The following is a 14,445-nucleotide window of genomic DNA, read 5'->3' as shown; positions in this document are numbered from 1 at the left end:
TAGCTGTTGTCAGGGAGCAACCAAATGAAGAAAGCTACAAGCTTTGATGGAGATGTGTTGTTTTCTTTCTCAAAAGAATCGTTTCAAATTTGTGGCTAATGAAGAAAGTTTCAATCCAGAGGTGTGGGAAGCCACATAAAACACTAATGAAATGTTTGTTTTTTCTTTTTATTTTTCAGGCTAGCAATAGGGTTAAATTAATACCTACTTGTGGAAAATTTCAACAAAGTGGCTGAAATTTGAAAATGTTGTCTAAAAGCAAGCACTTTTCCCCCCTTCTTTTCAAGTATTTAGTTATGTGATAGTTTTGTTATCACAATGCATATTGATAAACTGGTGCAAATTGTATGATTTGCATGTTCCTAGGAGCAATTCAAGAGGTGTAACAGGTCAAAACAGTCTTGACTATTATTATCATATTATATGTTGCAGTAATATTAGACTTTTTACAACAATCAGAAAAATAACACAGAAGACCTCTTCTCATGAGGTTCATCTCAATCTTCCCATGACAACAATATATTTATATTTGTTGTGAGGATATTATGCAAAACAATAAACATCTCTATCTCTTGTAGCCATACTTATAGGAAATGGTTGGATGTCTACACTGCACTGATACGACTAAAATGTCATGTTGCATTAGCTAAGCCTCAAATCACACAAGTAGGATAGACTCACATTTTAAGATTGTGTTCTTGTGCTGATGGTTTGAACATCGAACCTAACTGTATATGTTTGATACAAACTAGAATCATTTTCCTCTAGCGATATGTAGCCTTTTTCCTCTAGAAATATATATGTACCAATAATATGCATATATGACTATATGAGGAATAAGAAGATATTATTAAATCGGCAAATGAAATGATAAGTGGATAATGAGCAGTCATCCACAAATATTAGCATTTCTGGTACAATGAGCTTGAATTTTCGCTTCTTACTCTTGACAAGTCAGAAGTTGGCCGAATAGAAATTGCACAAGAAAGAACATCAGCCGTAACAATTTTATGGACAATTAGAACATTGGCATCATTGAAGGTTTGTGAGTTCCATTCCTTCTTGACCACCAAGTCGGTGTTAGCCAGCATCGCCAAATAAATTTTCACCTCTTCTATTTTTTCCTCTTTTTGCTGGTCCCAATAAAAGGTCTCTAAGACACAAGTGATTGCATATTTGCATAGTCAAGTGCAGCAAGACAGTTAATAAAGTTTGGAAAAATTCGCAGCACTAGAAAACATCTGATGTATGCTCTTCATCCTTGCAGAAAAGGATGCACCTGCTTGCTTCTTGTGTACCCTTATTAGATACATTTGAGTAGCCTTTGCCCAAAGAGGCAATCCAAGCAAACATCCTTGCTCTTGGGAATGGGCCAAGTCCCTAAATTGTATTCTTCGGCCAAGGTTGAACACCCAGCTCAATCAAGATCTATAAAAGGAGGTCACAGTATACATACCTGAAATCCCGCTGCACCAAATAGTCTCATCAGACTTGTTAGCACTTAGCAGAATGTTTCACCTCATTTAAGACTACAGCAGCTAGCTCCACTCTTCCATTTCTGATTTTTTAAAATTCCTTCTAAATGTAACACATTAACCAGCACTTGTCACCCGCAATATTTCACCATGCATAGATGATTATGAGTGATGTTGCAGCGAAGGATACCTGTGCTTTAAGCTATCCTCATTCAGATCCAGAATTTTAAAAAGTGCCCATCACCAAGTTCATGCATATACTTGTGGGAACAAGGAAGAAATTGTCATCATACTTATTATTTTAAGAATACATGATGATATTAACACCTGTGGTTCATCGCCAGTCAATGTGAAAGTTTCAAAAATAGTAGTTTGATTTTTTTTATAAATAATGATTAGTTTACTGTTTATATTGTGTCTTCGTCGATACGGAATTAGGAAATAATCACTCTGAGATTTTTATTTTCCCTTTTCTGGCAGGGAATACGGAATTCCTTTGATAGTGAGTATTTTCAACTCCAAGTTCTTTCACTTTTTGCTGGATATGTTGCTTCAGTAAATCCTTGAAGTCACTTAATTACTATATAAGATTGGACATCTAATTATATTTCCTTGCACTCCCAAAGTTCAACTATAAGTACTATTGTCAAGTCAAAGATTTCAATGATATTAAATCTTAGTTAAAGTTCTTCCTCTTTCATGTTGGTTTGAAAGCATATAGAGTGAGATTAATTGCTGCATGTACAGTTTCATGTGAGATCAGAATAGAGTTGTTTGCAAGGTGATGATGTAACTTGTAACTGTCTGAATCTGGAAATATGAAATTTTCCATTTAATCAAACAGTGTCTGCCAACCAGGGTTACCAAAATACCATTGTCGAAACAAGTTACCTGGGAAAGTTTTTCCAAAACATGATACTCAATGTTTTTGAAACGTATGGAAAACACATCAAAAGCATGTTTCCGGTCAAGTCGAGTGGGAAACTGTAATGAAATATGCAAAAACACAAAACAATAGCCACTACGGTCTTACAAGATCATAAACATACAAGTGCACATGCACAAGTCCACTATGGGACAATACAAAGGCAAATAAGGCAACAATAAGAACATAAGAATATAAAAAATTATAAGCTTTTATTGAGCAAATGCTTAACACACATTAAAAAAACAAGAGTGGTTCAGCCCCTATTTATACAAAGCAAAGCACATAAAGGGGAGGCCATTGGGAACTCCCAAAGAGTCGTTGGGATCTCCCAATGGTCATAAATATGACCGTTGGGCAGCTCCAACGACTCTTTGGTCCCAATGATCAAAGAGCCCCCAAGTCTTTGGTAAAAGACTAAAAAGGAAAAAAATAAAAAAGATAATAAATTGCCCCTAGTGGACAGGTTCTATTACAAGGAAAAAGACCAAAATACCACTTACTCAAAATATAAAACACACACACACACACACACACACACACACATATATATATATATATATATATATATATATATATATATATATATTTTAACACTCCCGTCAAACTTACAGTGTAAACACTAAAAGTTTGTTGACAAGAAACAAAAAACATAGAGCAACGAGAGCTTTAGTAAAGAAGTCTGCAAGTTAAAATTCTAACGTGACAAAAGACAACTCAACAGTTTCTCTCAAGAATTCATCACGCACATAATGACAATCCATCTCGATGTGTTTGGTGCACTCATGGAAGGTATGGTTGCTGGCAATGTAAATTACACTTTTATTATCTCAACACATATTCGAGGCTTTGGAGATGTCAGCTTCCATATCTTTGAAAAGATTTTTTAACCATACAAGCTCCATAGTTATTATTTGCCATAGCCATGAACTCGACTTTAGTAGAAGACGATGAGACTTTCTGTTGCTTCTTGCATCTTGAGGCAATCAATGAATCTTGTAGAAAAATATAAAAACCAGTAGTTTAGATTCTATCATTGACAAGAGCATAAACACAAAGTGCACATGCACAAGTCCACTAAGGGGCAATACAAAGTGCCATTTAATATATTATAGATACCTTAGTTGTCAAGGCCGCCGCCGCCTAGGCGATCTAGGCGCAGCCCCACCGCCTTGGCGATTAAGTTTGGGGCCCTATTTTAGCGCCTAGGTGCCGCCTAGCTCGCCTAGGTGGTGCCTAGGCTTGGACCAACCTAGGCTTAATCCTAGGTTGGTCCTTTTTTTTACGTTGACCTTTTTAAGACCCATATAAAAGGGGAAAAAGGAGGCCCTAATTCACCCCCTTTTCACTCTCTCCTCTCACTCTCTAGGGTTTTGGCAAGAAGAAGAATAAGGCAGGTGCCTCTCTCTCTCTATCTCGTTCTCACCGACACTGTCAGGTTTTTGCAAGAAGGCAAGTACGTCTCTCTCTCACTGTCGTTTTCTCTCTCTCTCTCTCTCTCTCTCTCTCTCTCTCTCTCTCTTTTCTTTGTTTCCTGTTAATTATACCGTGTTTAAGATATATTATATATACTGTATTTCAGCATATATATTATAATATGCTGAAATACAATATTATTAATACTGTATTTCAGCATATTATATATTATATAATGCATTTGTATATAATTTTCACATATATGATATATATTCATATATGAGCGTATGTTATTTGTTGCTTACTCCTTTTAATTTGGTGAATTTACATGTTTCTTTTTTTCAGATTCTTATCATTTTTTAGAATAACATTGGAAGGTTATTCAATTGTTGTTAGAACAACAATGCATGGTTTCTTCTTCTTATCTGGTGTTAATTTTTTTGTATACATGATTTTATTTTTTGTATATTGTTTATTCACATTGTTAGTTGTATGGTTTGGTTATTCAATTGCTCATTTATTCTTAATTTTTTTGAGCAAAGTTGCATCATGTTTTGTTTATTTAATTATTCATTTCTTCTTATTTGTCTATTGCTTGTATTATGTCTATTGTTGTTGTTAATTTTTTTGTAAACATGATTTTATTTTTTGTATATTGTTCATTCACATTGTTAGTCTATGGTTTTTTTATTCAATTGTTAATTTATTCTTTATTTGTTTGAGCAAGTTATGTAATATAATTGCTTTACAGTGTTCGATGACATGTTATTATTTGTCTATTGCTTGTCGTTGATTGATTTTATGTTGTATACATGTCTGTTATTAATTTTAATAGTTTGTTTACATATTTTATACATTTTTTTAATTTTTTTTATTTGAGGTACAGCCTAGGCCCCGCCTAGTGTTTTAATTTATGTCTATTGTTGTTGTTTATTCACATTGTTAGTCTATGGTTTTTTTATTCAATTGTTAATTTATTCTCAATTTGTTTGAGCAAGTTATGTAATATAATTACTTTACAGTGTTCGATGACATGCTATTATTTGTCTATTGCTTATTGTTGATTGATTTTATGTTGTATACATGTTTGTTATTAATTTTAATAGTTTGTTTATATATTTTATACATTTTTTTTTAAATTTTTTTTATTTGGGGTACCACCTAGTCTGCCTTGGCCCCGCCTAGTGTTTTTAGGAGCTCACCGCCTAGGCTCTGCCTAGCGCCTTTGACAACTAAGATATGTACACAAAATGTGTACAAAAGGATACATTAATCTTAACATAATACACCTACATTCACGAATCTCTCTCTCCACACACACACACACAGACGTGTGGGAGAGGTGTCCGCTATTATAAGGTAAGATACAAGGAGATAGGAGATCACTCATCTTTCCTCATTGATCTCCTAAGATACAGGCAATAGTTATGTTTTTTTATTTACATGGGATCTTTCTATTATTCTCCTTGCTATTTCTGATTTGCCTGCAGCTGTCATTAGCTGAATTTACAAGCTCCTTAGATATCCTTTCCTTTGGATTGCAACCATCTTGATTCAATGTATTCAGTCTTCCATTCTGGATCTGAACTGGATAAACACCTTGGATCCGGTCTTCATCCTGTACTCTAATAGCCCCATCTATGGAGTGCCAAACATAAGAGGTGATTTGACAATGGAGGTTGGCTACTAGTTTGCAATTCAAGTTGCATGGATGATTTGAGTAGCAAAGGAAACTTGCTCGAGCATGAGCTATGCTTATGTTGAGGCATGCTAAGATATTGACAGCGATAGCGTGTGCATCTTCTAGTATTTAAACTTTGTGCTCATCATACTTGAAAATCTCATCTAGTAGGAACTCTAATTTTTCGTCACCCTGTGGAGGTCAGCCAAGTGTTAAAAGATCCTTATTCAAATGACCCAACATGTTCAAAGATGAGGACATTATGTTTATTTATTGAAAAGCTATATGTTTTAGAGCATTGTTTTCATTTCTATTGTTGTGCTATGTAAATGTCTTGAAATATGTGAAAATAACCTAATGGAAATCATAAGGGTGAGTTCGAACCATAAAATGCACATCTCTCTCTCTCTCTCTCCTATCTTTCTTCCATTTTTTTCATTTCCCTTTATTTTTATATTAGTCTATTTCATGTTGTGAATCTTATCTTATGTGCCTTGATATATGTATACAAATGGCCCACAAGGGCTCTGAACACCTGGCTGGGTGGATCAGCTTAAGACGTTCAAGCTGAAGGATGTCACGAGTTTGATACCAAGGGTGTGTCCCTTGCTACAAGGCTGAAGTAGCAGGCTCCCTGGTGGACGAGGGGGCCGGCCCTTGGGGTTTTACACCATAAGGCATAGCGACCATAGGTTGGCAGGACTTTCCAGTGCAGGATCTCTCCTGACCCGATGCCAGTTTCCCATGTAGTAAACAAAAAGAATATGCATATTAATGGTTCATTCTCATTCTCATAGTGATAAGTGAATCGTTTGTTGGTCATGAGATTTATGCTGATTCTTGACTTAACCAAATGATCTAATTCTGAAGTCAGTTCTATATTGTATGTCTGTGTAAAGCCCCTTGTCACCATTGACAACTCATACACTTGTTTTACACTCTTAGGTGTAGCAAAGCATGTTGATCGGAATCGTCGGCTTTTCTCGATGATCAGTGCCATCCTTCTTAGTCTGGTAGAATCTTAACTTTTGGATTACTCTAAGGAACTTTTCTTCTGGGATGGAAATTAAGCAAGTAGAGTTCACATCACACACACACATACACAAGCATATGTACATGGAAAGCTTTTCTGTTATGCACAATTATAAATAAAGGCCATTCTTTGAAACAGCTTAGGAAGAAGCATGTATTCTTTTGCACTGATAAAGTTTAATGTGTATATATTTGCATCTAAAAAGCTTCCCAGTTTCATATTCAGCCTAAAGTATCTTCAGAGTATGCTGAAAGATATGAGACTTTTATGCTCTATCTATGAATTTATGCCATGTAATCATTGCTAAGTAATGGTGACTAGATTGGGAAACTAGTGAAACCTGAATTTCAGATTTCATTGTCAATTTGTAGTACATATTATTATAAGACCTCATTAAGGCTATTTTCATTTCATCATTGGCCTTGACAAACATAAATAGGCCTTGCTCTTTATTGTCACCTATGACACTGAATGTTGTCAATGTAGGTCAAATGCCTGTTACTATGAAAGTTTACCAGATGTTTGCTATGCCATTGACACAATCATGTACAGCTTTCTGTAGAACACTAATCAAGGAATACGAGTGCAAAAAGTAAAGTGATAACTTTGAAATTTTTTGATCTGATTGATGATGGGGCTACTGCAGCTTGGAGGTCCCTCTTTTCAGAATATAATGCATTTTTTCATCATCTTTATTATTACACTATGTTTTCTCATGTTTGGCTTTGTATATTTGAATTTCAGGTGCCATGGATACAAGTCAGCAAGTCCAGATCCTTGTTATTAATGGTTAAACCAACCATATTTCTCATTGCAATTGGGATGGCAACGTGAGTACCATAACTATATTTCTTTGGTCTAGCATGTCTTGTTCTCAAAATGATTTTGCATGATTAATTCTTGCAGCATCTCTATTAATTATTTCATGGTGCAAAACACAAAAAAAATGTCATGTTGTTTACTTGTACTGTACAATTTCTCGAGTACAACCTTTTCATGAATTGTGAAAAAAATGGGAGAGAAAGTTCCTAGTACATCAAAATATTACTAAGTGGGTCTAGTCACCTATTTGTCTACATGCCTAACAAGGTTGAGGTTGTGACAGGGACGAGTGTAAGCTTGATGATCATAATCATATTGAGGTCATTTTGCACTTCTAAATTCATATTCAAACTCCACCTAACTTTGCACTCCTAATCCAGTTATCACATATATGGTCTTGTAATCTTAATTGTCTCACATCCAGTTTATCATGAAGGAATAAATGCATATAGATTTTGTTGCTATTTTACAACAGGAGACTGAATCTAAGTTGTTCAACAACTCACTGTGCACGCCTATGGTCAATAAGCATATATCCTTAATAAAGATGGATGTAAAGAGATCACTTAATGCTGACATGATCATCTTTGCCCCAAACTGAAGGGAAATGAGAAGGATTTTTCTTCTATAAATTAAATTGGCTTAGGCTTCTTTATGCATGTTATAAGGGAATTTTGTCCCATGTTCTTTCTGATGAGCAATCTATGTAGTATGTACCTTATAATTATTAAACAGAGAACTCTCTCTCTCTCTCTCTCTCTCTCTCTCTATTGTTTCTCCCTTCTACCACATTTTTGCTTCCTTTCACCTTACCCTCGACATAAATGAAGTGGATGCTTAGGTTAAACATCATCATTTTACTCAAGCATACTCTACAGAAAGCATATTGGTATTAAGGTGTATGGATTTTCCTTTTCTTTTTTCTGCTCTGGTGATTGGTACCCCCAAGCAATAAATTTTCCTTTTTCATTTTTATTCAAGGAAATTTTTTATTTGATGCTTGTGGAATTTTAGTTTTACTTATTTTACTCCACCCAGATGAATAGTTTTTATGTTCACTTGTTGCAGAGTACTGCACCTTCTGTTCTTGTTATGGAATAATTTCGCTGTACAAAGCCTGAACATTGTTTTTGGAAATAAGGAATCAGTTTTTGCAAAGAAAGAGAATGCTCGTGCCATAATACTTGTTGCCAGCCAGGTTTGTAGTTCTTTTGTGTGTTGTGTAATATTCTTTCCATAGATTTAAATGAAACGAAGCAAAATTCTGGTGTTGGGAAGGAAATTAGAGTTGTATATTTATGAAATTATATATATATATATCCTATTTTTAAAGCGTATTGAAAAAATGTAGTTGCCCCCTACACCAATATTGTTATTTGGATTTGATAAAGCCTTTTGAGCACTATGATGACATTAGCTAGCTGTGTTGGATAGCTGACGTGCAAATTGTTATGTAGAAAACTCTACCTGTAATGGTTGCTGTTGTGGAGCAGCTCGGAGGAGCACTCGGGGAAGCAGGATTGCTCGTTCTTCCCTGTGTTGTTGCACACATTAACCAGGTAGTACATTAAGCCTAATAATCCTACTCTCATTTAGGGATGTCAACAGATCGGATTTTATCTGAATTCTGACTCCGTTCAGTCGGATTCATAAAGCCAAGACCATATCCAAATGTAGTCTGATTCGGTTATGGTTTTGATTTTTGCTACCGAATCTGACACGTATCCAGATATGATGGATATCCAAATCTGATTACATGTAAAAAATCATTTTCAGCATGAATCTGTTTAGCCAATATCCAATTACATGGATCTGGTATTGGCCACATCTGACCCAAATCTGAACCCTTTAAATTCCTACTTTTATTAAATAAACTCCTAGGGGTCACATTTTCTCTTTTTGCAGATAATAATCGACTCTGTTCTTGTAAACTATTGGCTGCAAAATGATAGAACAAGCACAGAATGCAGGAATGGCTGATTTAAGAACATGCCTCGATGGTAACTATAATGCATTAAGGGCATTTCGCAAACTTCACAAGAATTATCCTTGTCCTTTTGTCATCAATTGGGTAAAATGAGATAGTTCTCTAGGCGATGCTGGAAGAAAAATCAAATTGGTTGTGTCAATTTGTCATTTCTTATGCATGTCATTTGTAGACATGCTCATTAACTTGTACGAATGTATAAAATATAAAGACCACTGGATGTGAAGCTGATAGCACAATTCGGAAGTTGGGTTCTATTTTATGGCTATCAAATATTGATCCAATCAAACAGTTTAAATTTCCTTTGCTCTTCACAGCACAGTTTAATTATTTGTCCGTCATTCTGATGATTATTGTCGACGGGAATTCTGATACTGACAGATCAATGGGCCTCCATCCCATAATTACTGGAAGCCCCTCCCAAGGGGGGAAGCATGCTTTCAGAGTGTTTTGGGGGGAAGCCTGGGGGAAACTTGCTTCTAAAATGGCTTCCCTCTTGCATACCTTTAGTTTCCCACTTGTTTTTGTGTTTTTTATATTAATATTTATTTTTTCTTTCCCCCTTCATTTCCTTTTTCGCTTCTCACACACTTCCACAATCTCTTTCAAAGCAAATCTCACTTCCTTCTTCATACTATTTAACACTCGATTCCCGCTTTAGCTTCTTGGTATCTATGCTATATCCTGCATATCGCTAACCTTTCCACCATGTGCATTGCATTTTGCTGTACTCGCACTTTCATGTTGACATGTTTTGTTCATGATTAATTCTTATATTGCTGTTGCTGTCCCTTCAGAATTGATGTTTTTTGACCTGCTGCTAAAACTATGCGCCTGTCACAAACATGAATGGAAAAAATTAAAAAGATGCTCTAAACTTTTACAGTAGGTTTTGGAACTTGGACAGGATGATGTTCAAGGTTTTTTTTATGCATCATCAATCCCGAGACGTGGAAAACCTACGTTATTCTACTCCTGTACGAAAATCCAAGGCTAACAAACAAGCAATAAAAAATAGCAAAGAAAATAAAAAAAAATCAAAGAGATAACCAAGGTTTTTCATATATCAATTTCTCATAACAATTCTTACAATGATTATTTAATACGGTAAAAAAGAAAACCCTAATTCTAAATTGGATATGTGATAGATCCATTACATTAAAAAAATTCAAATCTAAACTAAAGTTGGATTCAAATGGGCCTCATAAACTCAAATATCATGTAGATTTGCTCTTGCATCATTCTCCATGGGTTGAAGGAAACTCGCCCTCGAATATGCATTGCTTTTGCTTCTTCCAATTTCGCTTACTCTTGATAACCAAAGAATCGATGTAGCCTCTCGCTGATATGGATTTATTAGGCATAGGCTTAGAAATGCTGAAGGTGGCAGGATCCATTTGGAAAAGGTTTGAAGCAGGTATGAATTCAGGTCTAGTTTAAGAAGGTTTAAATTAGGATGGAGTTGGGCCAAAAATAAGGTTTTTATTTGGTTTTGGAACTGAACTGGGCCAAAATTCAGGTTTGGGATGTAAAACTGGTTAATTTGGGTTGGGTTTGATTGTGTTTGGGTTGACCTGAGTCCAGGACTCTACAAACTGGGTTCTAGAACCCAAACTGTGTTGAGTCAGGTCCAAAAACCTTTTCCACTAACCAGTTTGAAGGTGGTGGTGGCACCTCAACAGACCATCCCATCAGTCGAGATTGACCGGTGGTGGCAGTGCTGCCAGTCTGGAATGACCCCACAAGGGACAGCCCCAAGAAGGAAAGGGTGCGTCGGTTGGGAGGCTGCCACCGGGGCTCCTCCCTGGCGAGCAGTCACCGACAGAAACCTATCAGTGACGGCCTTGCTGTCAGTGGAACCCTGCTGCTGCGGTGTGTGTCGGCCTGTATCGGCAGAAAATCGACATGCATCACCCAGGAGTCGGCTATTTTTTAATAGATAAAAAAATAAAAAATATCTTTTAATATTATTTTAATGGATTTAACACGTGCCACGTTTTGATTGACACGTAATATTTTTTAAATGATTTTTTAGCCGATTCAGAACGATTCACTTGAATATCGGTATCGGCTGATTCACCTGAATCGTTGGGAAAACGATACAGGGCGATACCGATACTGACAACATTGGGTAAACCCATGGTTGGCATGGTGTTGAGGCCCAGCTGCTCCGGAGTTGGTCTTGCGTGACTCGGTCGTATGCTCTCCTGTCGTTGCACTCGTTGATTCTACTCCATCCAATTGCATCACCACCTCCATGCACGTCCACAACTGATTTTCTGTATTGGAATTGTTTGAGGGGCGTGACGTACAAATATTTGAAAGTTGTGATCCATCAATGCGGCTTTCTTCCAGCGTTTTGAGAACGGGCAATCGTTCGTTAAAAAACTATATCAAGTGTTGTATCCCCACCAATGGTTTGAACCATAGTGCCCGCACTTCAAGTTTTCCATCACCTTGTTAAACTTTTCATCGATTTCGGCTACATGGGATTGAAACACTTTGACATTGGACTCCATCTGATTCATACATTCTTCCACAAATTCTTCATTGTTGCATTTTGAACTTTGTGCCATCGCAAGACTCGATTAATCTTTTTCAGTTCCGATATTACTTTGATACATCCTTGATTCTAAAGACGTAAAAAACCTATGTTATTTTACTCTTATGTACGGAAATCAATTAAAAATAGCAAAGGAAATTCAATAAATAAATAATATCCAAGTTTTCTCATCCATCAACTCTTCATAATAATCCTTATAATGAGTATTTATAGGGTAAAAAAGAAAACCCTAATTCTAAACTGGATATCTGATAGATTCATTACACTAAAAAATCCAAACCTAAACTAAGTTGGATCCAAAAGGATCTCTTAAACCTGAATTTCATGCAAATCTGCTCCAGCATCAGTTTTGGATCCAAAATCACGGTTCATGTTTATGGCCAACAGGTCAAGGTATGAATTGATCACTTACCCTTCTTTGGTTAGGAAGCAATGAAGTGGTATTTGCATAGCTGCTTCAAGCCTCTTGGGTAACAGAAATAAGGTTTAGATCTGGTAGACAATCGCATTGGCTCTAACGGATTGGGTGGTGTTACATTTAGCTGCTTTTGGTGTCTACTAATCAGACTAGGACTGTAAGCAAGTAGAGTTGGATGTGCTGGGTCTACCAGAAAAGGATGGAAAAAAGAAAAGCAAAAAGAACAGTACATTTGAAATGGCCACTATTGTTTATAGAGTCGAGAATGAACTCAAGAGGTACCAAGTTCTGAAAAAAGCCTGCAAAACATTAGAGAGGCAAAGAGAACAAACCAAACCAGAAAAGGCCATGAGTTTTCCAATAGTAGTTGCTTCCAAATCTCACTACAATCATCCTTATAACAGAAAACCCATGTGATTCATGACAGGAAAATCCACACCATCACAAGCCCTAAACAAACCAGTGCAACACTGTAAGCATCCATACAGATGTTGCTCATTTTATGGCAATACCTCTTACCGCTCTTACAAACCTCATCTTTATTTTAATTTAGCTTTTACTCCAACCAGACACCTCTCTCTCTCTCTCTCTCTCTCTCTCTCTCTAGCGCCTTCTTGCTGCAGTTTCTCTCTGTGCATTGAAGTAAACAGCAGCAACAGGAAGACAAAGGTCATTCTCTTGTGCAAACCTTTTGGTGTTGAAGTGGTCCCTTGATGAAGGGGGGCAAACACACTGCCTTCTTTTCTGCTTGAACAGAACGAACACAAACCTGTGTATGCCAATGTTAGGCTTTGGTGACTCATAAGCCACAGCTTCCTTTCCTGCCAACAATTCATCCTCACTATTATGCGCATAACCTTGATGCTATAAAAGTCAAATGAAATAAGCTATGAATCTCACCAAACGTAACATCTGTTGTGCCTGGTATGTCTGTCACCATCCTATAGCATCCAAACAATAATGGATCAAACTCTCTAACATATAACAAATAAACAAAACAGGTGTTTGTGTGACTATCTTTAACAGAAGCGGCAGTGACAAATCAGTCGGAAAATAAGAGTTGCTTAGGAGAACAAGAATACCAATGGAGATGCTCTCTCATGTATGGGTCACTAGGGCCTGGCACATCAGGGTCTGTCATGATCTGTTTAAGACAGAAAGAGAAAGTTCTATTAGTCTGACAAGCAAAGTTGGTTTGCTATTTTTCTTTTTGTTTTTAATTTGGATAACTTGGGAAAACCATCCCAGTGATTCGCGAGCTCATTGGTACAAAAACCCCAGGTTCCCTTCGCCCACTAGGGAGTACACCCAGCTTCGGCCTCACAGCAAGAGACGTGCATCTGTAGGTTTTGAACTCGTGACATCCTTTTAGAGACGTTTGCAAGTCGCCCTTACGATATGGGCGGAGCCCTGGGGCAACAAGCTGGTTTTGTTATTTCGTAACCAATGTATGGTAGGTATATCTATAAAAATGGAATTGCAGGGAAAAAAATGTTTTACCAGTGTGAAGAAAGATCTGAGGTCACTTCCATTGACTTCAACCCTGGGTTTAGGTGCCACTGCAGAAGGCATGAACTCATGTCCATTGCAGACTTGTTTGTTGGAATTGTAAACCACACTCATTTTGATGCTAGGAGTGAAGTCCTCAAGAACATCTCCTATGACCCTTCCAACTACAAGGGGCTCAAAGGCTCTAGCCATGGATTCAGATAAAGAAGTGAGAGGGGTGTCTTTTTTCTCAACCCTTTGGTGATTGGTTAAAGCGTCTGCTTGCTTGGGGTTTTCTTTGTTGGACTGGTTAAGCTCCAAGACCCATATATATAGGTAGTCTCAAAGTTGCCTTTTGGCAATGCATACATAACACACCTCTCTCTCTCATGTCATCATCATGACGAAAAGTTGACAGTGATAAGGTCCTATAATTTCCAACAGTTTATCAATCTGTGAGCTAAACAGTGGCTCAAGAAACTTAAGCCCATAGTGCCCATATTTTCTCGAAAACTTCTTCGTAGATGCTCTCATAGGGCAAGTTGGTGTACCCTGTACTGTATCCGTTGATGCCCAAAAATACCTCATGGAGAACAGGAGAATTTTTTAAAATCATGTCATCACGTGGATATCTCAA

General features: G+C 36.8%; 2 protein-coding genes across 2 annotated transcripts in view; one reads left to right on the top strand and one right to left on the bottom strand.

Moving 5' to 3' along the window:
• The window catches only part of LOC149838027 (Sodium Bile acid symporter family), a 56,240-nt gene extending 46,588 nt beyond the window's left edge, over positions 1-9,652 (top strand). The window contains exons 9-14 of the mRNA XM_090008170.1: positions 1,956-1,977; positions 6,443-6,510; positions 7,275-7,360; positions 8,421-8,550; positions 8,810-8,911; positions 9,258-9,652. Of these exons, the coding sequence (XP_089864296.1) occupies positions 1,956-1,977; positions 6,443-6,510; positions 7,275-7,360; positions 8,421-8,550; positions 8,810-8,911; positions 9,258-9,332 (483 nt within the window). The 3' untranslated portion in view covers positions 9,333-9,652. The remainder of the gene's footprint in view (positions 1-1,955; positions 1,978-6,442; positions 6,511-7,274; positions 7,361-8,420; positions 8,551-8,809; positions 8,912-9,257) is intronic.
• Positions 9,653-12,923: 3,271 nt separating this feature from the next.
• On the bottom strand, positions 12,924-14,116 carry LOC149838026 (CEN-like protein 1). The gene is made up of 4 exons (XM_090007567.1): positions 13,821-14,116; positions 13,403-13,464; positions 13,221-13,261; positions 12,924-13,141 (listed from the first exon to the last, which is right to left on the bottom strand). Exons 1-4 carry the CDS (start codon positions 14,019-14,021, stop codon positions 12,924-12,926), a joined length of 522 nt encoding a protein of 173 aa, XP_089863693.1. The 5' UTR covers positions 14,022-14,116.
• Positions 14,117-14,445: the final 329 nt, after the last annotated feature.

This window comes from Nuphar pumila, chromosome 5 (genome assembly GCF_984573655.1).
Source record: "Nuphar pumila chromosome 5, dmNupPumi1.hap1.1, whole genome shotgun sequence".
Lineage (NCBI taxonomy): Eukaryota > Viridiplantae > Streptophyta > Magnoliopsida > Nymphaeales > Nymphaeaceae > Nuphar > Nuphar pumila.
Note: the sequence above shows the minus strand (reverse complement) of the source record. Positions and strands in the feature narration are given on the sequence as shown.

Excerpts from the sequence above, each read along its gene's own strand:
- LOC149838026 (XM_090007567.1), bottom strand. The coding sequence starts at position 14,021 with ATGGCTAGAGCCTTTGAGCCCCTTGTAGTTGGAAGGGTCATAGGAGAT. Across the intron at positions 13,465-13,820 it reads TCAGATCTTTCTTCACACTG|ATCATGACAGACCCTGATGT; the intron begins GTAAAACATTTT and ends TGTCTTAAACAG. Across the intron at positions 13,262-13,402 it reads ATGAGAGAGCATCTCCATTG|GATGGTGACAGACATACCAG; the intron begins GTATTCTTGTTC and ends TGGATGCTATAG.